Below are 24,775 nucleotides of genomic sequence, written 5' to 3' on the forward strand. Positions count from 1 at the left end.
CCTGACCTGTAAAGACTTGTTTTTGTTTTGTTTGTTTGTTTCAGAAAGGGGCATACTTTCTTGACCCCATTTGCCTTTGAAACAGAGTTTACCCTCAAAAGTGTTAATTCTGTCCTCTTCAACAGAGGAGTGCCTACCCTACCGCTTCTATACTGTCATAGCAGGGGAAGAGTCCTCCAGGTTCCTTATAAGGCACTCCTCTATGTGATCTTCTTGCAGCTCTCACCCCCAAGACTACTTGGCCATTCTTCTGGCCAAGCACATACACTCCGTAAATACTCACTCACTAGTTAGGATGAAATGCTAAGGCAAAAAACAGTCAGTTTTTAATTTAGATACATTTCTGTGAGTACATTTTGTGTGGTACCATATTGAGAACACTAGCCAGATTTTGGTCTAGGATGATCTACAGATTAAGTCTAGTTCCCCAACCTTATTTGGAAATGTTATGGAAGAATCAAAAGCAAGAAAAGTTTCCTGCAAATAATAAGGGAAATATTTTGAAATGGCAAAAGATAATGGACCAGAGAGACAGCTCAGCAGAAGAGGTAAGCTGTGTGGGCATGCTGGTGGGAAGTCTAGGCCCGGGTTTTAGTTGGTGACTTCTGCAGACTTCTCATACAGTGTTTGTGGAGGAAACAGGCCTGTCTATACCTAGGGCAACAAATGAACTAGCCCATTGTCTATGCCTAGGACAGGTAATTTAGCAAAATAATAAAAATAAAAATAAGAAAAAATAATAATAATAGCAGAATGAGTGTTCTACTTTTTAACTAAGTAATTCTCTCCCTCTGACAAAATAGCAGCAGAACATACCTCTTGCTCTACTTTTTTGTTAAAATTGGATTGAACCTTTGTAGGTATGTTTTCGACTAAGAATTACAGTTGGGTCTGTATTGGGGATGTTTATTACTTTCATCAATTTATTTGGGCTTCTAAGATTTAAATCAAAGGGAATGAATAACTTGGAAGCTTTGACTTCTTACACATTATTTTTTCTAATTACCACCTGTAGTAGACAGTTACTTAGAATTCAAACATTAAAAAATACAAAGAATTCCACATAATTCCCAATCTAGATGGGGACCAGCCAAAGATTAGTGAATGTATAACACTATTTTTCTCTGCATATACTAAAACACATTTTTTACAATAATAAGGCATTAGGAACAGCTTGCCCTTCTCCTGTTCTTTTATACTTAAAATACTTAAATAAGTATATTCATGTAAGTATGACGTGAATGCTTAATATTTGATAAATAATGTATATTTAATAAATATTGCTAACTCTTCACTGATGTTTTTAAATGTGTCTGTAAACGTCCTTATTCAGAGAAAAGGAGCATTTCAGTTTTGTGACTTTGAAAAGGCTTGTTTTTGTGAACATAGATGTATGTGTCTTAGGTGAAGAGAATAATATTTGTAATAAAATTGTAATAAACATATAGATGTATGTGTCTTAAGTGGAGAGAATAGTATTTATAATAAAATTATAATAAAAATATACTGCACATTGTAATAAAATGTGCAGTATATATTGTTGGTTTTGAGTTACAGAATCCTAGTAATATGGTAGTATTTCTTGCATAAGATTCCTCTACCAGTTCTAGCAGCATGTGATTCCCAGAGGATCACACTAATGTGTGAAAAATGAGCCCCGGAAGACAGGCTACGCGCCTGTCCTGCTGGGAGCAGCCTGTCTTCCAGCGGCCTGTAGGCTCTGACCTGGCCTTTTTAGCTATATTATATAGCTTCCTGCTCTCATGTGTATGAGCACATTTTCTGAGGGGTTTGGGGGGGGGGGTTTCTTGTGAATTATATAAGCAAAATTAACTATTGGAGTAATACAAGACTGAAACAGTACAGTGATTTGATTTTTTTTTTAAATGTAAAATAGCTAAAGATTTTGTTTTGTCTTTGTTCCTTGACCTAGTATTTCAGGAAATAGAGACTTTGGATATGGGTCTTTTGTTGTTGTTGTTGCTGTTCCCCCCCACCCCCACCCCCACCCCCTTCGCCCCTTTCTTTCTAAGGGTGGCCAACAAAGAGAATTTGGGTTTCCTTGCCCTGGAATTCAAGGACATTATAGCTAGAGTTGATAGAATCATCTGCATGCAGTGGATGAGTTTTCTTCCAAATGGTTGGGCTTGTGTGCCAGAACTCACATTAACATTTTTATTCTTTAACTCATTTCTAAGATCTTTCCATTGAGGCAGTGTAGAATTTTATGTGTTGGGGAAAATAGTCTTGATCTTTATTCCTTGAGCAAGCGTCTACATTCTAGCTGTCTGCTTGCTGTTTCATATTAATCTTATCACATACAAAGCCACAGACACTGGCATCTTAGAAACTGAGCCATGTCCTGCTGTCACATGGGAAAGAACTCTGGCTATCCTTTGAAGGAAGGAAGACCTTGTGTAGAAGAGGATTGTTTAGGTCTGGAGCACATTGCTATCTTCAGCTTGTACTTGTGACCTAAACATCAGTAGTGCAAAGTTGCCTACCAGCAGCTCTGATAGCCTTACAAAGCTTGGCCTGCCTCACTGGCACTCTGCCTCACTGGCACTCCTCTCTCCCTCTGCAGAGTTGGAGTTGATGTGGTTGCTTGCTTGCTGTGTTTTTGCATGTTGATAGAACTACATCTACAGCTGGCTGTTCTGGGACAGTAGGTGGCATGATCTGGAGTTGCACATCTGGAACTGAGTCCTTTTTTATGGGAGTTGGGGATAGACTTACTTCCCTGAGCCTGAATTTCATCATCAAAGACTTACTATGGGAGTATGGGTGAGAGTCAAAGAGAGCTAATGCTAGTTTGTGAGACATCTGGTTCTAAGAATAAGCTTAAGGTGTTACCAGTTGTGTCAAATGAATTATAGAATGCTAAACTACATCTGTTCAGAGAAAAGTATTTATCCTAGCCACATACTTTGCTTTCTTACAATGTGAAGTATTAGCTGCCCTCATGAGTGTATTAGACTGCTTGAACACTGGCCATTGTCATGATACTTTCCAGGAACAGTAATGCAGGTCTGTCTCGGGAGCACTGGGGTGGCTTTACTGTATTTCCAGCTTGTTGGCACACGTGGAACCAAGCACGCACACCGTTGGGTGTTGGTAGGTTCTCTGGGGTGTTAGGTAGCATGGCACTGGACCTCAGCAGAGCAGTGTGCCGCTTCCCCTCAGCTTTCCTTCCTACTGTTGCCATCCAGTTTTCAGGTAACTTGAGGTACCCCAGGAGCACAGCACACACATCTGTGTGTTGAGTGAACGCTTCAGGCACTTCTGTTGTCCAAAAGCAGTCTCAGAACCGTTGCTGTTTTTTATGTCACATAAGAAATAAGCCAGGTCTGCTCTTGGCTGTACACTGAGTGATTTATAATTCCTATGCCTCCCCATGTCTCACGAGTCACACCTCTGCTTTCTTGACTGCTCATTTACTGACTCATAGCTGGGTGACATGCATTCAACAGGTTAGTGATGGACATGTGACCGGATCCTCCTCTGGTCTCTGCCCACACACTGTCAGCAGTTCTCTATTGCTTGTTTCCCCCCTTTTCCCAGAAAAGTGGCCCTTTACTCATTTACCTCTTGGTTATTTATCACTGTGTTTTAAGTTGAAATTGGGTTTTTATACTGAGTAGTGATAATGTATAGAACAGTGCTTTCTGTGACCCCAGAAACCTAGACACAATGGAAGCCCTTCAGCCTTTCCTGTTGACTGGGTAGTGTCTGGCCAGAGCAGCCTGCCATGTAAGGAGTGGGATCAGGGAGACTCTAGGCCCCCGCATGGAGCAACACTCTTGATCTGAGGTGGATGGTGCAGCCACTGTAGCCGGTCCCTTCCCTCTTTGCAAAGTACTGAAATGAAATTGGTAGGTGGGAGAATTAATGAGTATTTAAGTCTCTCCATTTGCCATATGGGTCAATTAGAAAGGCGCTTCAGTAGCCTGCACTGGTGTGGTCTGTGGTCATCAGAGGGGATTTAGTACAGAGGGCTACCAGTGAAGGATGAGTGCTGGGGCCATGTGCCCACCCAGAGGGGCTCGGCGGCCATCTCCACCTCAGTCACCCTGCCTGCTGGCTTTCTCACGTGACCCTTGTGTCCCCACTACCTGTAAGGCATCACTCTTCACCTTTGCTAGGGACCATGATTACTTGACTGACGATATTGTGTCCCTTAAATAAAAGTGAAGGAGGGTTTATGAAGCAGTGCTTACTCAGACCACTCAACTCTCATCTGCTGCATTTCAGGTTTTGAAAATACTGCCTAAGTAGAGTCAAGTGTTTTCAGAGGCTGCAGGCAGGTCATGCGTCTGTCAGGGTGCTGCTTGAAATATGTCCTCTGACTGCTTGTCTCTTCCCATACCTCCACCCCCACCCCTTTTTTTTGGTTTTGGTTTTGGTTTGGGTTTACCAAGCTGTTTGCCAATAGGAATCTGTCCCTGTTTCTGAACTTGAGTTCATCTCTCCCCTGTGCCTACACCCTAATTTCTTCCCTTTCTACTGATGGTTGACACCCTTCCCCATGAAGGTGGGGTGCTGCCTTACACTTAGAAATTGTGCCTGAGAGCCTCTTTTCACTTTGAAGTAGGAAGAAATACTCCTGACATAAAATTTTGAGGAAAATACAAGGCCATTAGAGCATGAACAGTTACTGCTATTGCTGTTGAGCCAACAGCTTTAGTTTAGGCCCTTCTTTGCACTGTGAGGTGGTTGAGTCCACAGTATTTATTGATCCTGTTCATTTGTGTTTAGCCACATCAGCGGGAACAAGATTGGCTGGGAGAAGACAGGAAGCCATGCAGAGCCACTGGCACGGGGAGACCCAGGAGACCAAGGAAAGGTATCTAACCCACACCTTCCATTATTTAGTTTCTGACTGGTCATGTACACTGGTGACGAAATTAGAGAAAAATTCTTTCTGAAATGTGTCATGAGTCATACACTTTCCAGAGGGCTCAGGAAAGGAAAGAATTGTTTAGAATTGCCTTAGTCTGGCTTGGGAAGGATAGCACCATACACTCCTTCCTCTGCAGGACCTGGCACTTGAGCCTTCGTCCCCCTTTTGAAGAGAGTTGATGAAGACGGGTCGAGGTTGAGAAAACACTTGGAGTGTTTGTTAAAAGTAGAAGTAGCTGGGTGGTGGTGCTCGCTTGTCTGTCATCCCAGCACTAAGGAGGCAGGGGCAGGCAGATCTGTGAACTCCAGGCCCGTTGGGGCTACACAGTGAGACACTATCTTGAAGAGAAAAAAAGTAGGAGTCAAGTAAATTGTACTTCCACCATGCCTGCTCTGTCTGTTAGCAGTGGCCTCTGGAAATCCATCTGCCAGTTGTGGTCCCTGGGGGGAAACAAGACTCCTGTTTCCAGAGGGCTGGGCAGCTTCATCTGGGTACCAGAAATTCACTTAAAACTCCCGGTCAACTGAATGACGGTGAATCAATTAGAAATAAGCAATGAAAATACTTCATAAGAACTGTTGTTTGTTCATGAAAGAATCTGGCAAAATACTTTGTGCTGTTTTGTATCTATGTTCTTAGGGAAGAGGGAAAGTATAGAAAACTGTGAATTTTTCATGGGATCTTTTAAGACCAAACTCAGCACCTGTGTATTGAAGGGTAAAATTAGCACCAAATTACAAGCCCTTGTAATGAAGACATTTATTCCAATACAGCAAAACATTCATGTATTAGGGTGACATCAAATCAAGCAATAAGTGGTTCTTGTTTCCAGCATTCCGATCAAGATGAAGCATTTATCGTGCAAATAATAATTACTCTTGGGCAGCTTTTCAGGCAATTCAGAGTATGCCAGGGCATCTGGATTTTCCTCTTTTCCTTGGCACCTTGCCTGGCAGTGGTGCGACCCTGAGTTTAGTCCATTGTGGTCCAGCTTTCCTACCTTGTGTCCGTGCCTGCTGTTTGTGTGAGCATTTTCACCTAGAAATATGTTATCCATTTTTCAGAGTTGGTGTTTATAGGTCTGAGTCACTGTTTTTGATAGGATTAGATTGTTTTAGAGAGGGCATTTGTGTGATCTGCATTGTTGCTGTTATTACTCTGTTTTACTTTTGCCTGTGTATAATTAAATGTAGGGCTTTATCATGGCTGTAGAGAGAAAGTTTTAGATGGGACTTTTGTTCTTCAGTGCCAACAAGACTGAAATCGGACAGGGTATGAGCTCAGTTTTTTTAATTACTAATTACAGAACAATGCATAGCCTCGTTGAGTGCATTAGGAAGATCTTAGGAACAGCAGAGACACAGAGAACCAGAAACACATGGTGATGCTCAGACATTGGGGCAGCTCAGAGAGCTGGAAACGTGATTCAGGGGGCCAAGGTCAGGTGACGCTGGAGCTGCTTTCTGAGATGAGTCTTCTTGACCCCCACACTACAGGAAGCAGTATATGCTGTCCTCTGTGGTACAGTGTGTGTGTTGGTGCTGGTGTTGTGCATAAAATAGTCTGAGGAGTGCCCACCCTGCCTTTTGGTTAGCACTAAATCTGACTTCGAGACAAGAGTCGTCTCTGCCCTCTGGTGTTTAGGAGATGCCCTTGTGTATTTGAGCTAATGAGAGAACGGGATATAAACGCCCTGCTTTCTGCCCTTTGCTCTGTAGGTAGAAGGTTCATCCACGGCTTCTTCGGGGAGCCAGCTACCTGAAGGCAAAGGCAGCCATATGGGTACTGTTCAGCCAATCCCCTGCCTCCTGTCAATGCCCACCAGGAACCACATGGACATCACAACCCCTCCCTTGCCCCCCGTCGCACCTGAGGTGCTGAGAGTGGCTGAGCACAGACACAAGAAGGGACTGATGTACCCCTACATCTTCCACGTCCTGACCAAGGTATTACCCAGGGTCCTCGGGGCAGTTTTAAATATTCCACAGCATTGCATCTCTGGTTTCATTTTGCAAACCTTTTTTCTTTGGTTTCTTTTTTTCCTTTTTGGTCTTTTTATTTCCAATTTCTAAACATTAAACAAAAGATAAAAATTTGTATCTATAAATGCAATTTAAAAGCAAGTCATGAAATCTTACTTTCCTTTTCAATTTAAAACCACTTTTTTTAAACCAGTGAAATAATGACACATTGTTTCATGACTCATAATTTTTTCTTAGTAAAGAATTTTTACACATTTGTGTTGTAATGTCAAGTTAATCCTAATGTCACAAGTGGGTATCTGACTTCTTTATTGTTTGTCCGTAGGTGATAACATCTCCCCTCTAGTAGTGCTCTTTGCATTTGACTTTGTTCCTCTGCTTTGTTGACTGCAGTTTTAATCATAGGACCCAAGAATCATAGAGGATTTTATTAAAATGTACATATTCAGAAATGCCAGTTATCTTCTATATAGCGGCATAATTTACCTTATTAGTGTTTTACCAAATGTGTAGCTAATTATATACTACTGTTGACATTGTTTTTTAATCTTGTGTCTCAGTGTATCTCTGTGTATCTAAAAATTTTTTCAGTGATTTATGGTCTTTGTGTTGGCACAAATCACTTCAGTGATAAATTTGTCATACAGAATTGGTTTATTACTCTCTTGCTATCACCATGTTTTCTTCATTATATGGGCTCTGTCTTTTTCACCCCTCTATTTTCTGCAATCCATTTGTGGCATATAAAATGGAGTCAGTAAATGCAAAAGGCTCCTTTCTTTTTCACAGTTCTCGTGAGGTGGACCACTGATCAACTCATCCAAACAGAGTATTTAGCTAATGCTATTTATTAACTCTTAAGTCATTTCCTTTTTAGTTGTCACTGCCTCCAGGTCTCATTTTACTGTTTAATATGGGCATGTAAGAGTATCAGTGGTCAGATTGTGGTCGTAAAACAAACATTATTTTAAAGAATCACCGAAAATTATGAAAATGCAATTTTTTGTTAAAGTTTTTTATGTATGGTGCAGTTAAGAGTCCAGCATTTTAGAAGGCATTTTCAAAAGAGCATGTGTAGAGATGACACTCCTTCCCTGTGGGACTGTTTGAGATGTAAGGGGCACTGGAGCCACCCTCTGCATCCATGCTGCCAGCCTTGACACCTGGCGGTTAGGCAGACCCATGTGAAGAGTGCAGATGGTACTAACAGTTTTCTTCTGTTCTTACAAATATCAAGGGAAGAGTGATAGAACGTCCAAGCCTGGGAAAAGTAAACTTAACTGTCCTTTCCGGTTTAAAAAAAAAATGCTCCTTTGGACTCTTCAGTATAGGGGCAGTTTAGACTGCAGTGCATACCATTTCCTGTGAGCGGAGGAGCCATGATACGCAGTTGGCACATTGGCAGCAACGGGAAGCTTCATAGTGCTGTTGAGAATTACTACCAAGAGAAATTCTCAGAATAAATGAATATATTAGAGGACATTTAACCACTGGGTTAGTCAAGAGGAAAGAAATTATTGAAGATAAGGAGAAAATCAATTTCGAAGTTAAATTTGTGTGAAAGAGCAAATATATAAGGTGGTTAGTAAGAGAACTTACAGATAATGTTTAATAGGTATTGGAGGGCATGTTGTATATTTTTGTTACAAATATACATAAGTAAAATGCCTTGACCATATTGATGTATTGTGATACCATGCAATAGAGGTTTGGCAGTAGTCATCTGCTGAACACCTCAGTGGTTGGTTTCTCTCTTGGCGGCATGGTCTTGAGTTAGATGAACGTCATGCCATGTTGGGGCCTGAGCTGGGAATGGGATGCTTTTGCTTCTCTGTCCTAGCAGCTGCCTGTGGCCTCGACCATGGTGGGACAGGATACATGGTAAGCACTTACCTGCTGGGGAAAAGCCAAGAACATGGTTTCAAAAGTTCTCTTAGGGAGATCATTTTTAACATGTGGGAAGTTTTTATGGAAAAGCTTGGTTAAAAAATAAAAGGGCTTTCAGAATACTACATACCTTGGATTTTGTACAGGTCATTGAAAATTACAAATTTTATTATCTCTGACCATCTTGACCCATGAATAAAAGTTGTAGATTCTTCCTGCTTCTCTTCTGTATTTGTTGTCCGGTGTTATCTGTGTAGAATGTTTAAAAAACTTTGGCTCATCTATGTGGTTTTCTTTTCTTATTGTTTTTTGGATTAAAGATATAGTAATATAGGATTAATTTTGAGTCTCTGGACATACATTTGGACCACAGATCCCTGTGGACTCTCCTGAATGTCTCACTGTAGGCAAGTTGTTAAGCCATTGGAATAGAATAGCTATGTCATTAATGGAGATGATGCAGTATATTGCTGTGAGTTTCTTGTAAATTCAACATGAAAAATGTGCAATATTATTCTGCTTTCTTCCATGCAAAGGGTGAAATCAAAATTGCTGTTTCTATTGAAGATGAAGCCAACAAAGACCTGCCTCCGGCCGCCCTGCTCTATAGGCCAGTTCGTCAGTATGTTTACGGAGTCCTGTTTAGTTTGGCAGAAAGCAGAAAGAAAACTGAGAGACTTGCTTTTAGAAAGAACAGACTTCCACCAGAATGTATGTACTGTAACAATCCATTGTTTGTCTCCCTCGGTACCTCGTAATCTCTTGTGCATTTTCTAAAACCTTAGGAGTATCATGGCTGAGTTGCCTGAGACCCTTCTTGTGCAGAAGGTGGGCTGTCCTCTGGGCAGTAGGCCAGGGTCGAGCCCTCAGAACAGGAGAAGCCATACTTGGTACTGCTTTAGTAATGATGTTCATCTCGTAAGAATAAAATAGCAGGTTTCCAATGTTAAACTTGACATTGCTCTGAAAATGTCTTCAAATAGCCATCACTCTCTGTGACCAGCCTGTTTTAGTAGCGGAGATGCTTATGTCTGCCCCTATGCTCACGAGACACAATCTAACTCTCCAGGAGCTCGGAGGTCTGGAGAGCAGCTCCTATCAGGTTCTACCACTATAGTGGATTCACTTCAGACTGCCATGGTTTACCTGGGTATGGCTACTTCGGTTCATCAACGTGGGGGAGGGGAGGGACATTAACAGAAAGGACTGTTTGGAATACTAGTCAAAGTTGAGGTCCAAATCAGTGTCTTTCATGAGGCCTATTTTATATTTTTGGGAAAGTTGTGTTTTCTTTTTTATACTTTTATCTGCTAATTTAAGAATACAAAAATTAATATATGCTAGGAAGTACAGAAATGGTATCTAAAACATAGGTCTAAAAATCAGAATATTGTGAGTATTTTATAAATTCCTGGACCATTCTCTCGAGCAAAGACTCTTTAGTTGTGACTTGGGCTGAGCTGGCAAGTGTTGGTCTCACTAGGTGGTGACATGAATGGCCAGCACTTCCTGACTAGCTTGTCCAGTTCTGAGCATGGGAACTGTAAACTCAGTCTACAGGATCTTAAACTGTCTCAGGATAGCTTGAACTCCAAGCTGCCCTCCTGCCTCAGCCTCCTGAGGTCTGGAATGGCAGATTATGAGCCAGAACACCTGGTTTAAATTCAGTGCATTGTTAAATTTTCCTTGGAGCTGTAAGGCTTTAGAACAGGCACCCTACTTTCCCGTTTCTTAGAGTTAGTTATACTTGGATGCAACTGAATAGTGCCCACCAGGACTTCTACTCTCTACCTGTCTGTGTCAGAAAGCTATGGGTTCCTGTGCCTCCCACCTGGGGCCTCTCTACTCAGCCCTTCATCCTCAGCTCCAAAGGACTGGATTGGTTTCTCAAAAGATAGTCATTTGTTTATTTGCTTGAGTGTTCAGAATCAGGGCTACTCTTCAAAAGAGTTTCCAGTAACCATTTATGGCATCCCGCAGCACCCGCTGTACTGACTCCTTCCCCTCGGGCCTGGGGTTTTGGTTTCTTAGTGTGCTGCCATGCCATAGATACTCAGAGAGACTCTTGACCTCATGCCCTGCTGCAGGTCTTCAGGCAGCAAGGACAAGTCTTTGCAAAGCTCATGGGCAAAGTGCATGAGGAATGGAGCATGTTAGAGGCCAGGCAAAGCCTTTTTCTTGGGGATGCCCACTTGCCTTTAACCTTGTTTCAAGCAGGTCTTGGAAACCCCTTGGGAATGAGTCATCAAGCAAAGAAAAGATTGGGGTAAGGAAATACGAAGTGACTCAGGCAGGTACCTCAGATGTCAGGCTGCTGACCTGTGTGTGAGAGAAAAGCACATGGGAGAGACTGTACAAGGGTGGAGGTTGTAAACTGGTCCTCATACTTTCCTCTCTTCAGACTGGGCAGAAAGCCCTGGCTTTAGAGTGTGGATATGGCCAGAGCTGCTGCTTCCCTTCGTTCTCCTTCCCTCCTTTGGGAAGTTGGAAAATTACTACCACCACCAGCACCACCCACCACTGCCACATCTTCCTTTTTTTTTTTTTTTTTTTTTTTTTTTTTTTTTTTGCAAGAGGGAGAGGGCACACCTCCCCATCTCTAGAGAGAAGATGTATGTGTTAGAGTACAAACAAGTGTAAATAAAGAGTCAGTGTTCTGGACTTGGGCTCTGGAAGCGGGTAGTGGGTATCCATTCTTTGGAGCCTCTGCTCCTGAAAAGGGCAGGAGGAGCTGTGACTAAGTGTTTGGTCTTGATTTGGGAAGAAGGAACAAGTTACAGCGTACATCAGAGAGTGGGAACGGCCAGGTAGGCTTTGGTATGAAAAGTTATCTTCTCACACAGCAGGGAGATAGCCTCTTGTCAAACGAGGCTTTGCATTAGGTGGCAAGTGTTTGGATCAGTTCTGTCAACAGCCTTATCACGACTGAGCGTGTGGTTCTTTGCAGGAGTGTCCACCAGGCAGTCACAAAGTGAATGGCTGGCCAGAGACGGAGACGGTGGTTATTCCCAGTTGGTGCTCTCCAAGGACTGATGGGAAAAGCTAAATGATTTGAGGCATGAAATAAAATGCAGATTTCAGCAAGACAAAGAAGAGTATAGAGTCTTTGCTACAACTGCAGAGAATAGTGTTGAGGATATGACTTCACTGTGATATGTTTGAGCTGTGTATGGTAGACATGCCTGTACTCCTGGCTCACAAGGCTGAGTCATGTGAGCTTCTATAGTAAATTCCTGGCCAGTGTGGGCTACATAATGCAAGTGTGCCTCAGCTAAAATAGAACAAAACCACCATCCATTTTATGGTATAAGCTGTTGGGTTTTCTGCTTCATATTTCCTGTATTTTTGAAGTTCCTCAGGATGATATGTAGACTTAGATTAAAGGATGAAGTGTGGAGGCAGGAGCAGTGCATTCAATGGAAATGATAGGACATTGACCCAACATGCCCGAGCCCCGGGTTCTATTCAGAAAGTTTCATTTGTATTAGTACAGTGATATATTTTAGAATTAGAGATGCTTTTATATCTTTCTAGCCTTATTTGTTTTGTTTTTATTGCCATAGTATCTTGCTTTGTAGCTCAAGCTCACCTCGAACTTCAATGTTTTTCTGCCTCAGCCCCAAGTATTGAGATTTTAGGCCTGTGTCCCCTACCCAGACATTCCTATATCTCCCATGAATGCTGTTTGCAAGTTACATCACTCAGGACTTGTTCATTCTGCACAGCTTTCTAGTGCTAGCACTGACACTGCCCTCCCAGATTCCAAATTAACTAGCTCAAGAAGTAGTTACTCAGGACCAACACCACCACCAGTCTGTACTATGACTCTTTTGAGTAGATTCTTACTTCTTAAGTCCTTAACTTTTTGAGTTTATAAAACTCTAAAAGGAGAGGGAGGACTGGGTAGCACTCATCTTTGTCTTTGCTAGTGTGCCTGCCTGTGTCCTACGGACTATTGGACATCACTTTTCTCACGGGTGGTACCTGCCTCAGATATAAAAGCTTTAAGAGGAGCCTCTTAGTTGGTACCCCTTGAGGATTGTGGAGGTGCTCAGAGTAAGGAGGTAGAGTGTTGTGCTCCTCACTGCCCTCCACCTGCTGGTTTCTGAGTGGGCAGCATCCACGAGAAGGAAAGAACAGATTTCATGGTATCCAGTTTTTTTCTATCCTAGGTTAAAGCTGCTAACATAATTTTCCCTGCACGATCTGAGGCATAACAGCCGCCCCTCCCTGGTATGCGTACACTCAGGTTGCAGGTCTGAAAAGCTGTCCCTTTTGCTGTATTTTCCTCCCCCTTGTAAAGGTGGTGTAGCATGCTGCAAGGACCCCTGCCATGGTACTTCTGTGGCACAGAGCTGCGGAGGCAGCTGCCGTAGGCCCTTAAGAACACCTGTGTAAAGCCAGCTGCGCTTACTGCGCTTGGGTTAGGAGTGGAGGCCCAGATTATCCACCATATAAGCGCATGATTAATGTCGGATGGCAAACACTGGGTTTTTACTAACAGCTTAAGTATGGCAGTGTTTTATGGCCCCAAACTGCATTTGAGGGCGTGTTTTCTATAAAGTAAGTATTATAAATTGAGCCTACAATCCCATAAATGCTTGCTCTTCTACAATTAATAGTTTTACTAATGGTTTTAGAATATGGACAGAAAGCTAATTTCTGCTGCTTTGTAGAAGTGGGCTCTGTCTAGAAGCAGTAGCTTTTCTGTCAGTAGAAAAGGTAACATTAATGTTCATTGAGGTGACAGGTCATACATGACCTCTTGGGTACTCTTACTTGAACATGACTTCCTGTAATGGTCCTACCATGACCCATGCTGTGACTCCAGGCTAGATACCACCACCCTAGCAACCTGGGGCCCTGTCACTCTCTTAGGTCTGTTATTTAAAATGCATTTAAAGAGGTAGGTATAGATCTGGGAGTAGTAGTGATGAAATCTGATGAAAACACGTTGTACGGAATGCTGGAAAGAATGAATAAAATGCCATGTTAAAATTTATATTAAAATTATAATTAGTTAATATAAGTACCATAAATATAACATAAATATTGTAAATATTGGTGAGAGTGCTGGGTGCTTTTTATGTTAATTATTAGCATTTTGTTGCCTTTTTTCTTAGCCTCTGGAACCAGCCAGGGCTGCACTTGTTCCTTCAACTGTCTCTTTTCTCCCATCCCTGCCTGGCATATGAAGTACCCACTAGATGTGTTTAATGATTGGCCAGTGATTGCACAGCTATTGAGTGGTGATATATTCAGAAGTTCTCCAAATATTAGAGTGTTTAAAAACAGCTGAGCATCTGGGGAAGAAAATAAAATAAATCCTGCACACCAGTGTCTTTGGAGCCAGCGTTGTGTGTTTATTACACCTGTTGAATCTGAACTGTGCTTACTGTGACTGTTGTAGGTTTTCGCACGCCCAGATGCTTACTTAGTGCTGTGAGAGATGGCATTCGCCTCACCCATCGTTTCAGTCTGTGAGCTTGCCTAGTGCCCACTGTACCCACTGGATCCCTGAGGTGTAGGGCCCATAATGTCACATTACATGAGGCAAATATGGGACACTGAGGCTGAAGGGACTGCTTCAGTGGGCATCAGGCAGGTGGTGCCTAGAACGCACACAAAACACCATAAAATCAAACAGTCATTGTGGACATTGCCTGTCTCTCCAGAAATGTGCATACTGACATCTGGTCCCCATAAGCAATAAAACACAATGTGTGCTAAAAACTGACTAAAGATAGTCTAAAAACAGCCAAGGAAAGGAGAGGTATGAGAGTGACACAGATAGGTGACTGAGAATGGCCCCCTCTCCTGAGAATGCACCACAGGTACTAACATAGGGGCCTGGGTTTTTATCATCTATGCCAATGCATGCTGGGAACAGAATGTGTTTGTGGATTTGTGTGGTATGTGTATGGAGTAGGGGCGGGAGAGTGGACATGAATGAACAAATGAACACGTCACAGGTGCAGGAACCTGGTCAGAAGCTCAGCTTGAAGAGACCTTGCCTCAGTACTCGGGGTCTGTTGTGATGGACACAGGAGGGAAGCAGGGAGAGGAATGGGTTCCAGGATGGCTGCTTGTGTGTGGGGTTGGTGCTGAGGTGGTGGTGGTGATGGTGGTAATACATGTTCTGATGCTGGCATGACAGGGGAAGGTTCTAGAAGCTGAGCTGTGCTGGAGCTCAGTGGGAACCAGGTGGGATGGTGATGCCTTAGATTGTGCGTCCACGGACAGGCCTTGCTTGGTGATGGTGCTTTTACTGATTTTCTTTTTGACACCTAAAATAATAAAAACAAAAAAAAATGCTGATATACATGAATGTCTGTTCTGAGTTGATGAAATTTCAAGTAAGCATTTTAAGGTGTCTCAGCTATTCTTTAATACTGTTGAACATTCAGTATCCTTAAATGTGTTAATACTCACATTTCCATCAAAGATAGTGAAGTGAAAATGGAAGAAATTTGCTTCATGACAGCAGTACTTCTTGTAAAATGGAAATTGTTAGTGACTGTCTGCATTTATATTGCTGCTTGGCCACTGGCCACTTGCAACACATCATTGCTCGGAGCTCTCCTGAAGGTGTGCCTGTGACGTTCCCATGTTGCATGTTATCTTACATGTTGAGATTGAAATGTGTTTAAGCATTTTTTTTCCCCATCACTGATAACATCGCATTTCCCAGTACCTAACTCCTGGCAGTTTTCATTAAAGTTGAAGAGATTATTATATCACCTGACTTTAGACTCAGAGTGGAACTCGACATAAGCCAGTTCCTTGGGTGATTCTGCCACAATTTTGGAGTCTTCTGAATCTCTGCATCTTTGGTACTTCACTAGAGAAAAAGAACCTAGGGATAAAGCTTATTGGATAGAATGTCCGCAGCCCATTCTGATATCCATGCCAGATGGAGCCTTGAGTACAGGCCTTGCTCTGGCTCTGGTGCCTACTGCTTGTGAAATGTGCACCCAGATCCATCATCAGATTGTTACCTCAGTGGAACTGGGAAATTTTAACTTCCGTATTGCAGGCTGGGTTGTCTTCCTATTGCCGCCCCTGTAGCTCTCCCTTGGTTTATTTGAAGACTGTGACTGTCATATTTCAGTGTTCGTAAGAATTCAACACTGATGGGGCACTAGGTGTGAGGTCATTGTCTGTTATATAAGCTTAGGCTATTTTGCCTCTTTCAAAATGGAATTTTGGAGAATTTTGCACAGTCTTAAGTCCTGCTGAAGATAATTGCTGTGTTCTACTACCATCTGTGATTCAGAAGTTGGAATGTAACTTCTAAGCAGTCGTATTGGCCACCCTGTTGTGTTTATTGCCTATTCAAATAGAAAATCCTTAAGGAAAATTGTTGCAACATGTAAATCACTTCTTAGATCCGACTTGTGGAAGTATTCATGTAGAAAAAGGGAGCACCTAGTTTGGGTTATGTTGAAATACAAGAGAATGGCATACTTTTGTATATTAGACTTGTTAGCACTAAAATTCTTGTAGACTTAAAGTACCAAGAAGTCTCTAACATTTGTGGTCTATGAATTCAGCAGGTAGGGAAATCAAGTCTTGATCTGAGAAGAAATTTATGTGTAGCCTTATGGAAGATAAATGAGCTGTTAATCAGAGACATAGTAGCTTGCAGAGCAAAGAATGCTTCATTCTCTGAGGGAGGCCAGGCCCAGTGCTAGAACAGGTTGTTACTGTGCAGGCTGGAGGCCAGTGAGCAACTCTCAGTGAGCCTCTTTGTGTTTTTCCTCTGCAGTCTCGCCACTGATCATTAAGGAATGGGCGGCTTACAAGGGGAAGTCTCCTCAGACCCCGGAACTAGTGGAAGCACTGGCCTTCCGGGAGTGGACCTGCCCCAACCTGAAGAGGCTTTGGCTGGGCAAGGCAGTGGAGGACAAGAACCGCCGGATGAGGGCCTTCCTGGCCTGCATGAGGTCCGACACCCCAGCCATGCTCAACCCTGCCAATGTGCCCACTCACCTCATGGTGCTCTGCTGCGTCTTACGGTGCGTGACAGGGGCAGGGACAGCCACCATGGTCAGTGTTTTCTGGAAAAGATAACAAGCTTACTCTACAGGGTTGTGCTGTCTATTGAGATTTGTCTTATACCTGTGTGTGTATGTGTAGTCTAGTAATTTAGGGCACATAAATGCAACAAGTAATTATAATGGAGTGCATAACAGAATAGGTATAGTTAGAAAGCACATAGTTTGTAAGGTGGGGGAGGAACAGATGAGCAAGTATGCCTGTGAGCCTGGAGGTTCGTAAGGCTGTCTCTTCCTCAGTCACTCTCCAGCTTACGGTTCTGTCCTTATTATGTGCATAGCTGTTTGCCTGTATGATTGTCTGTGCACCAGAGGAGTGATTTAAGAGGGCAATCTCTGCTCCCCTCACCCCAACACAGGCAAAACCTGTTCTCTGATCATGAGCAAAAGTGAGCTTGGTTACTGCTGGAGTTACTTCTTTGTTGCTATGATACAAACCATGATTTAAAGCAGCAGTGTAGGGGAAGAAGGGTTTGGTTTTCTGACTTGTACATTTCAGTCCATCAAGGGGAAAACCAGACTATGGAGGCATTCAGCCTACTGGCTTGTTCTGGGGTGGTACCACCCACGGCCTGGGACCTACAGTGGTTATCGGCCAAGAATAACCCCCCCCCCAACAATTGAGATTCTCACAAATATGTCTAGGTTTGTGTCAAGCACAGTTAGTTTATAGTCTTTGTTCCAAGTGTAAGATGATGTTTAGCACTTGGCTTGTCTACTGTCAACACTGACCTAGGCTGCGTACTGCACCCACTGTGAAACATAATTTGTGGTTACCTCTGGGTAGCACACAGCCACATTTGTTGGTTATGGATGAGGTGTGACATTCACATTTTGTCTGTTTCAGCAACAACTTCATGTTTCCTGGACTAATAACACCATTATGTCTTGACTGTTTATTCTACTGGCCCCTCAAAGTCTGAATGAGAGATTCTTTGCCAGTTGTGAGGCCTGTGAGCATTGTGTGGTGGAGGAGCCTCTACTTCCCTGTGTACATCAGCATTTATTCGTGCACCTAGGCAGAGAACAGCAGAGAGGGTGTAGCTTTCACCCAGTCTCTAGAGACAGCTTTGCCAGTGTTCTCTCCATTCTGGGTAAAGTCCTATGAGGCATCACCATGCTGTGAATGTCACTGTAAGGCAGTGGTGAGGATGGACAGGGAACATTACTGGTCCAGAGGGATAGAGATGAAGAGGAGAGACTGTGAGCAGAAGTTGGTGCTGTGATGTGAGAAGTCCTGGAGGTCTGTTGTCACGTTCACAGACCACATCAAAGAGAAGACAAGTAGATGGAGCTTCAGTCAGCGAGCAAGGCAGTGGTGGCCACATGCTTTTAATAACCACACTTGGGAGGTAGAGTCAGGAAGATATCTGTGAGGCCAGCTTGGTCTACAGAGCGAGTTCCAGGACAGCCAGAGGAGTTGGGGGAGGATGAAGTATGGGAGTCAGTCTGAAGTCTCGAGGAGGCTGCATGTCTTGATGCATACCTATAATCCCAGCACTAGGAGAGGCTGGGCAGTTCAAGGCTACCCTGGTCTACAAAGTAAGAATTTATTTCAAAGCACAAAACCATCAACCACATATACATGAGTAGTTTTCAGGGATGAAGGGTCCAAAGTGTCATAGCAAGGTCCCAGCTATCTCTTTGTGTTTGGAGACACTTTGGGCTATGCCATGTGTGTTCTAAGGATGGTGTCAAACCACCTTTACCCCAAATATCCATGTTATTTGTCAAGGTCAGACAAGTCTTTGAAGGGCCTGTGCTGCGTGTGAGCCTTTACAGTAAAGAGTGAAAGGGAGGCTACACAAAGCTCTTCATGGCTGTTGCTCGAAGCTCCCAAGGAATTGAGTGAGTGAGTGTGTTTTTGGGGTTTTGTTTGTTTGTTTTTGTTTTTTTGAGACATGGTTTCTCTGTGTAGCCCTGGCTGTCCTGGAACTCATTCTGTAGACCAGGCTGACCTCAGAAATCCACCTGCCTCTGCCTCCCTAGTGCTGGGATTAAAGGTGTTCGCCACCACCGCCTGGCTGACTGAGTGATTGTTGAGACAAGGTTTATCTCTCTGATTGGCCTGTAACTTGTTACGTAGTTCAGGCTGGCCTGGAACTCATGGACATACAGATCCTCCTGCTCTGTTCTGCATGCTGGTAATAAAGGCATAGACTATCACATCCAGCTGTTAAGGGGTTTCTATTCTGCTTCATTAATTGCATGGCAAAGAATACACACCAAGAACGTTATCTCCAGAAAATCCATTACATGAGTTGCTAATGCAAATAGGGTCTGTGAATCTTCTAACAGTGCAGATAGGAGTCTTTGAATAAATGAGTATCAGAGGGAGTAGCAGTTTGTAGACTCTGATCCTTGCTTGTATGCACATATTGTTTTCATCTCTATCTGTGAAGAGTTGTAAGCAACTGAATAAAAAGGCAAAGGCAGGCAACAGATACTTTGACTAACAGGGGTATGGGTTTCACAGATAGGATGAATTCTGAGTCACCTCCCAGAAACAACCAATTTGGAGCTATGGGTAAGTCTTTTCTTTCTGATCCACGAAGTTTAAAAGGGATGCGGAGCCAGGATGGAATCTGAAGAGTTGCCATGTAAGAGAGGAAAGGAGTCTGGTAGGGAGTGCGGCTGTAGGACAGTGGGACTGTGCCACTGTCGCTGCAGCAGCAGGGAGTATAAGTATGATGTAGTAACTAATGAGCAAAAGAGGAACTCAAAACATGATGACATGAGGGAAAAATACTGTTTATCTAGTGTATCCAGTCAGTATTGGGGGCTTCTTTCACATTTACTCATCTATCTATCTATCTATCTATCTATCTATCTATCTATCTATCTATCTATCTATCTATCTATCATCTATCCTCCTCCTCCTCCTCCTCCTCCTCCTCCTCCTCCTCCTCCTCCTCCTCCTCCTCCTCCTCTTCTTCTTCTTCTTCTTCTTCTTCTTCTTCTTCCTCTCTCTCTCTCTCTCTCTCTCTCTCTCTCTCTCTCTCTCTCTCTGTTTTTTGAGACAGGGTTTCTCTGTGTAGCCCAGGCTATCCTGGCACTCAGTCTGTAGACCAGGCTGTCCTTGAACTCAGAAATCCGCCTCCCGAGTGCTAGGATTACAGGCGTACCACGCCCGGCTTCACATTTACTCATGGAGCTTCAGTGGGACCATTGTGTCTGATTTATGGCGCTTAGTTGCAAAGTATATAATATTTATCTATTTATTTATTTGAGGCAGGGTTTCCGTTTGTAGTCCTGGCTTGGTCTCAGTGCTAGGATTAAAGGCCTGTGCCACCATGCCCAGCCAAAGGGTGTAATTGTTGTCAGTGTACATAGTGATAATTTAATTTACTTTTAAGTGCAGTAGAAATATTCAGTATTCATTCACACTGAAATGTGGTTGCCTGTTTTCTTATGTTACATGATTGGACCCTGAAGTGTATGTCTCTGTCCTTCCGTTTTGAGGACACTTACTTGTGCTTCAGAATGGCTAGACCAATATATAAGTTTCTATCTATAAAATATTCAGATCAATATCTGCCTTTTAGTGAGTATGTGAAATTTCACTTTGCTTTTTAATGCCTCATTAGAGCCTGCCTCCCTGTGCCTTCTCTAAGTGTACATTTCTATAGGGGAGTGCTAGCTCTGGCTTTATTAACTTGGCTTTAAGGCTGAGAAAGCCTCCTTAGCAAGCAAAGGTGGAAAGAGTATGATTTTGCATCTCTCCACTCCCTATACCCCTCTGAGTTGTTCTCCAGGGCTCACAAAGCAGTCTGTCCTCAGAAGTTGTTTTAATGGTACCTAGCAACCTGATCCAGTCCCCCATAGTATTTGTTGGGTACAAAAAAAAAATCAGTGCTAATGGACTTACAGGCTTATTATGGCTGCTTCAGTTAGCTATTGCTGCACTAAAAGCTGCGTGAGCTTATGCTCTGTAGTGATGCAGGCTGTTGGCTGCTTGGCACATCTATCCTAGTGGAAGTTGATTCTCTTTAGCCACCCACCACAGGCTGTTCCAGATGTGAAGATGCTCTCATTAGTGCATTGAGTATCTTCCTCTTCATGGGTGCTTCCTTACACCACTCCCATGGTCAGCTGCTCTCAAGGATTCCTTAATTCAAACAAGACAGAGCTCGACCTCACAGAGAACCATCTGTCTGTGTCTCTGCCTCCCGAATGCTGAGAATAAAGCGTGTGGCACCAGTCTGGCCTGTGCCGTCCAGCATCCCAGCACGCTGAGTACTGATCACAGGCGCACTCTTCACCTGGCATCTTCTCATGCCAGGAAGCAGTGGCTGAAAGAGAATACAAAGGCAGCTTCCTTACTTGCGCCGTCCTGGGTTTACCGAGAAGCTGCTCTGTTTTTCCAAATACTGGCCGACTGCTCTCTCATCTACTTCTTTTGCTCCTCACAGGTATATGGTGCAGTGGCCCGGAACTCGAATTCTGCGGCGGCAAGAGCTGGATGCCTTCCTGGCTCAGGCATTGTCCCCCAAACTCTATGAGCCGGACCAGCTGCAGGAACTCAAGGTACCATCCGACCAGCCTTGTTTCCTTATCCTGGGAAGTCTTGCTTTGGATTTGGTGTAACTTTGCTAACCCTCACCAGACAGTTGTTTGGGCACCAAACTAATACTACTAATGTCCTATGTGCCTTCAAGGCAAAGGGGATATTCCTGTTTAGGTCTGGCTGTGCCAGCAGGGTCTGTAAGCAAGTAGACAGCCAATTCTACATTTACCAGATTTTACCTGTTTACCAATTGATGTTTATTCTTGTTTTTCACATCTGAAAATAAACTTCTCTTTTTTATTTTACCAGTTGATTCTAGCCCTGGGAGAGCTCAGTCTTAGGAATGTTCTAACATCTAGCCAGGATTCTTTTTCTTATTTCATTCCATTGTTCCTAGCTGCACTTTAGTTTTCTCTAAAGTATATTCTTTGCCCGTCTAGTGTTGCACAGTCCCTTTTTAAAAGAACCACTTGCAGAGCGGTGTTAGTGTCATCCCGACACCCCTTATCGTGAGTGTTTAACATCACAGTCCTTTCGTTTTGCCTGTAGCCTCCTTTGTGTTTGCCTTCAGCGTTTATTTTCTCCTGAGTTGGCTGGTTTTGTAGTGTCACCTGCGCTCGCTCATTAGTTGCTGTGTTCATGATTATAATTGCTTTCCTGTTTCTGTATTAAATGTTAGCTCAGGTCCTCAAGGGTAGCTGAACTCACAGTTCTGCCTTTTCTTTTTAATGTTAGGGTTTTGTTTTTCTTTGTCATCAGTTATTTAATTTTTTACCAAGTTTGTTTTAAAATCAGCTAATCTCTTTTTGAGAAGTTTGCCTTCACTTTTAGATCGTTTGCTGTTCTTTATGAACACATCTTATGGCAAAGATTTTAGATTAGCTGTGTAGATTTTTTTCTTTTTAGTATTTGACAGGTGGTTCTTAATAAATTTCTGGTTTTCCCCTAAAATTATATTAAATTGCATATTTTGGTGCTAACTGGAACTCTGTTGAGGCTTCTGATGCCTTTGAAACAAGCTAAGTACCAAACCAAAGCTCAACAGGATCCCCTCCAATTGTGTCCTTGACTGTGGATCAAGCTTTTCTGTGTGCTAGGCAGAAATTGTTACTGTCTTTAACACTTTTGTTTTCGGTGTCAGGCAGTGTGGCGGACCCAGTCAGGTCCTCCCGTGTGTCCCCGGGTGCTCCGTCACCGTCCTCGCCGCAGGCTGTGCTTCAGGGGGTGGAGTCACTGCCCTAGAGTGTGGTGCCACCCTCTACCTCTCCTCCTGTTTCTCTTGTGTAGATTATTCCTTCAGTATTGACATCCCAGTTCTGAAAATCAGACCGCCAGGGACCAGGTATGCCCACCAAGCCTTATTCACCATCAAGTTACTTTAACCAAAGTTCATCTTCTCTCCCACATCCTTTTCATTTTCGGAGCCACACGCAGGGTGCACCTTTTGAAGCTTTCATTTTGGTTCTTTTGAGACCTTAGTGTTTCCACGGTTTTCGCCTGATTCTTCATCTAAGGCGCAACATTTCTAAAGCTGTCTCAGTGAGATGCAGTCCATAAACAGGGGCCTTCTGTCTCACTCGTTGCAGCCCGGGTCTTCTTGTATGGAAGTTGGTGGTCCTATTTTACAAGCACAGCCCCCACACTAAGAGCTTCGTTGTCAGGAGTAGCACACATTTCAAAAGAGCTGTGAGGGAAAATAGCCTGTGTTTGAGAGGAAGGCAGCTTTGGCTTTGTTTGTTTTGTTTTTTGTTTTTTAAGATTAAGCAATTTCTCAACTATTAAATTGAGAATTAATAGGAATATTCTTATTTCAGGCTACCCAAAACTCCTATGTAGAGTTTGGCATTCTAGGATTTAGTGGTAGAAAATTAAATTTTAAAATTGCTTTTTCATTTAACCATTAAAGGTTTTTGACAAGTCAAAAGCAACGACGGTGCCTCTCTGTAAGACGCCTCCTCACTGTTTAAGACACAGTCACCTCTTGACTGTCACTGTTGCTGTGCTAGGGCTATCACCCCGTTTGTGGATTGCCTAGACCAGTCACCTTCCCCATCAGTGTCTGGTACACGCTTTGCCATCAGGAAAAAAGGAAGAAAGGTCCCACTTCTGCCAGTTTGGACTCTTGCTATCAACTTTTCTGAAGGAAGGCTTACTGCGAGAGACACTGCACCCTTAGCTAAAATGAGTGTTTAAGAATTCATCTCATCCATGCCTCCTCTGTCCACCGTAGCCATGAATAATTGAGCATGCTCTGTGTGGTTCCCTGCCCACCTGTGACAGTGACTGATTACCCTCATTTGCGTCCCTGTTCACTTTTGTGAGCCATTCTCCTAGTTTTCTAGCATGAGTGTAATCGTGAAGGCAAAATTAGCTCTGAGCCTGGGGCTCAGAGTTGGGGGTGAAGGATGAGGGAGGAGAAGGGACTTTTACCATTGTGATATTTGTCCAGTTTCCTCTCCTTTGTTCTTGACATCCCTATAATTCTTTTAAAAGTTCCACATGCCAAGTGGAGAATATAAAAGATGGAAAATGAAGAGCTTTAAAAGACAGTATTGGGGCCCGTAACATGTCTGATTGGTTGCTGCAGCGTTGTTTTGCCTCTAGGTAACTCTGACATAGAGGCTGTAGCTCAGTAAGTAGAAGTGGGATGACATCACTACAATTGGCTCTTAAATTCTCTGCACAGAGAATAAATTCTGCAGCTGTATTTCTTGTGAAGCCAGGTTTTTCTGTCTGTTTCTCTAGTTGAGGAACTTTGAATAATGTTGAATATTTTATCTCCATTTAAGTAAGTCCAGGCATCTGTACAGTTTAGGGTTCTAATTAACATTGAAGGGAATGGAGAGATGGCTTAGCCACTGCTCTTCAGAGGACCTGGGTTTGATTTCTGATGCCCACATAGCAATTCACAACTGTCTGTCATAACTCCAGTTCCAAGGAATCCGGTGCTCTTTTCTGGTCTCTAGGCACTCGTGTGGTGCACATACGTTTATGTAGACATTCATACACATCACTAAAAATTGCTAGATGGTGGTGCTTCATGCCTTTAATCCCAGCACTTGGAAGGCAGAAGCAGAGGCAGGCAGCTCTCTGAGTTCAAGGCCAGCCTGGTCTGCAAAACAAGTTCCAGGGCAGCCAAAACTGTTAACACAGAGAAACTCTGTCTCGAAAAACTAAAAACAAACAAACAAACAAAAAAAAAAAAACAAGACAAAACAAAACAAGGGAATTAAAACACTGCAGTGTGAATTTTAGAAAAAAATTTTGGGAAGTCATATTGGCATATGCTTAGGGGCCAGAGATAGGAGGATCAAGGCCATCTTGGGGTATGCAGTAAGAAACTGTCTCTAAAACAATTAAAAACAATTTTTTGAAGGAAGTCAAATGTACAGAGCAATGGAAACTTATTTACATAATTATATAGTCTTTATTTTAGAAATGT

The 24,775-nt window shown here is 43.1% G+C and overlaps 1 protein-coding gene across 2 annotated transcripts in view; it reads left to right on the top strand.

Moving 5' to 3' along the window:
- Fam120a (family with sequence similarity 120A) overlaps positions 1 to 24,775 on the top strand; it is an 88,112-nt gene that overhangs the window by 48,274 nt on the left and 15,063 nt on the right. Inside the window, exons 8-12 of one of the 2 annotated variants that reach the window (XM_052157212.1) lie at positions 4,756 to 4,843; positions 6,619 to 6,846; positions 9,306 to 9,480; positions 16,538 to 16,787; positions 21,239 to 21,353. In XM_052157212.1, coding sequence (XP_052013172.1) covers positions 4,756 to 4,843; positions 6,619 to 6,846; positions 9,306 to 9,480; positions 16,538 to 16,787; positions 21,239 to 21,353 — 856 coding nt within the window. Of the gene's footprint in view, positions 1 to 4,755; positions 4,844 to 6,618; positions 6,847 to 9,305; positions 11,036 to 11,716; positions 15,092 to 16,537; positions 16,788 to 21,238; positions 21,354 to 24,775 lie in introns of those variants that run through there. The other variant, XR_007973281.1, reaches the window with a different exon arrangement.

This window comes from Apodemus sylvaticus, chromosome 14, assembly GCF_947179515.1.
Source record: "Apodemus sylvaticus chromosome 14, mApoSyl1.1, whole genome shotgun sequence".
Lineage (NCBI taxonomy): Eukaryota > Metazoa > Chordata > Mammalia > Rodentia > Muridae > Apodemus > Apodemus sylvaticus.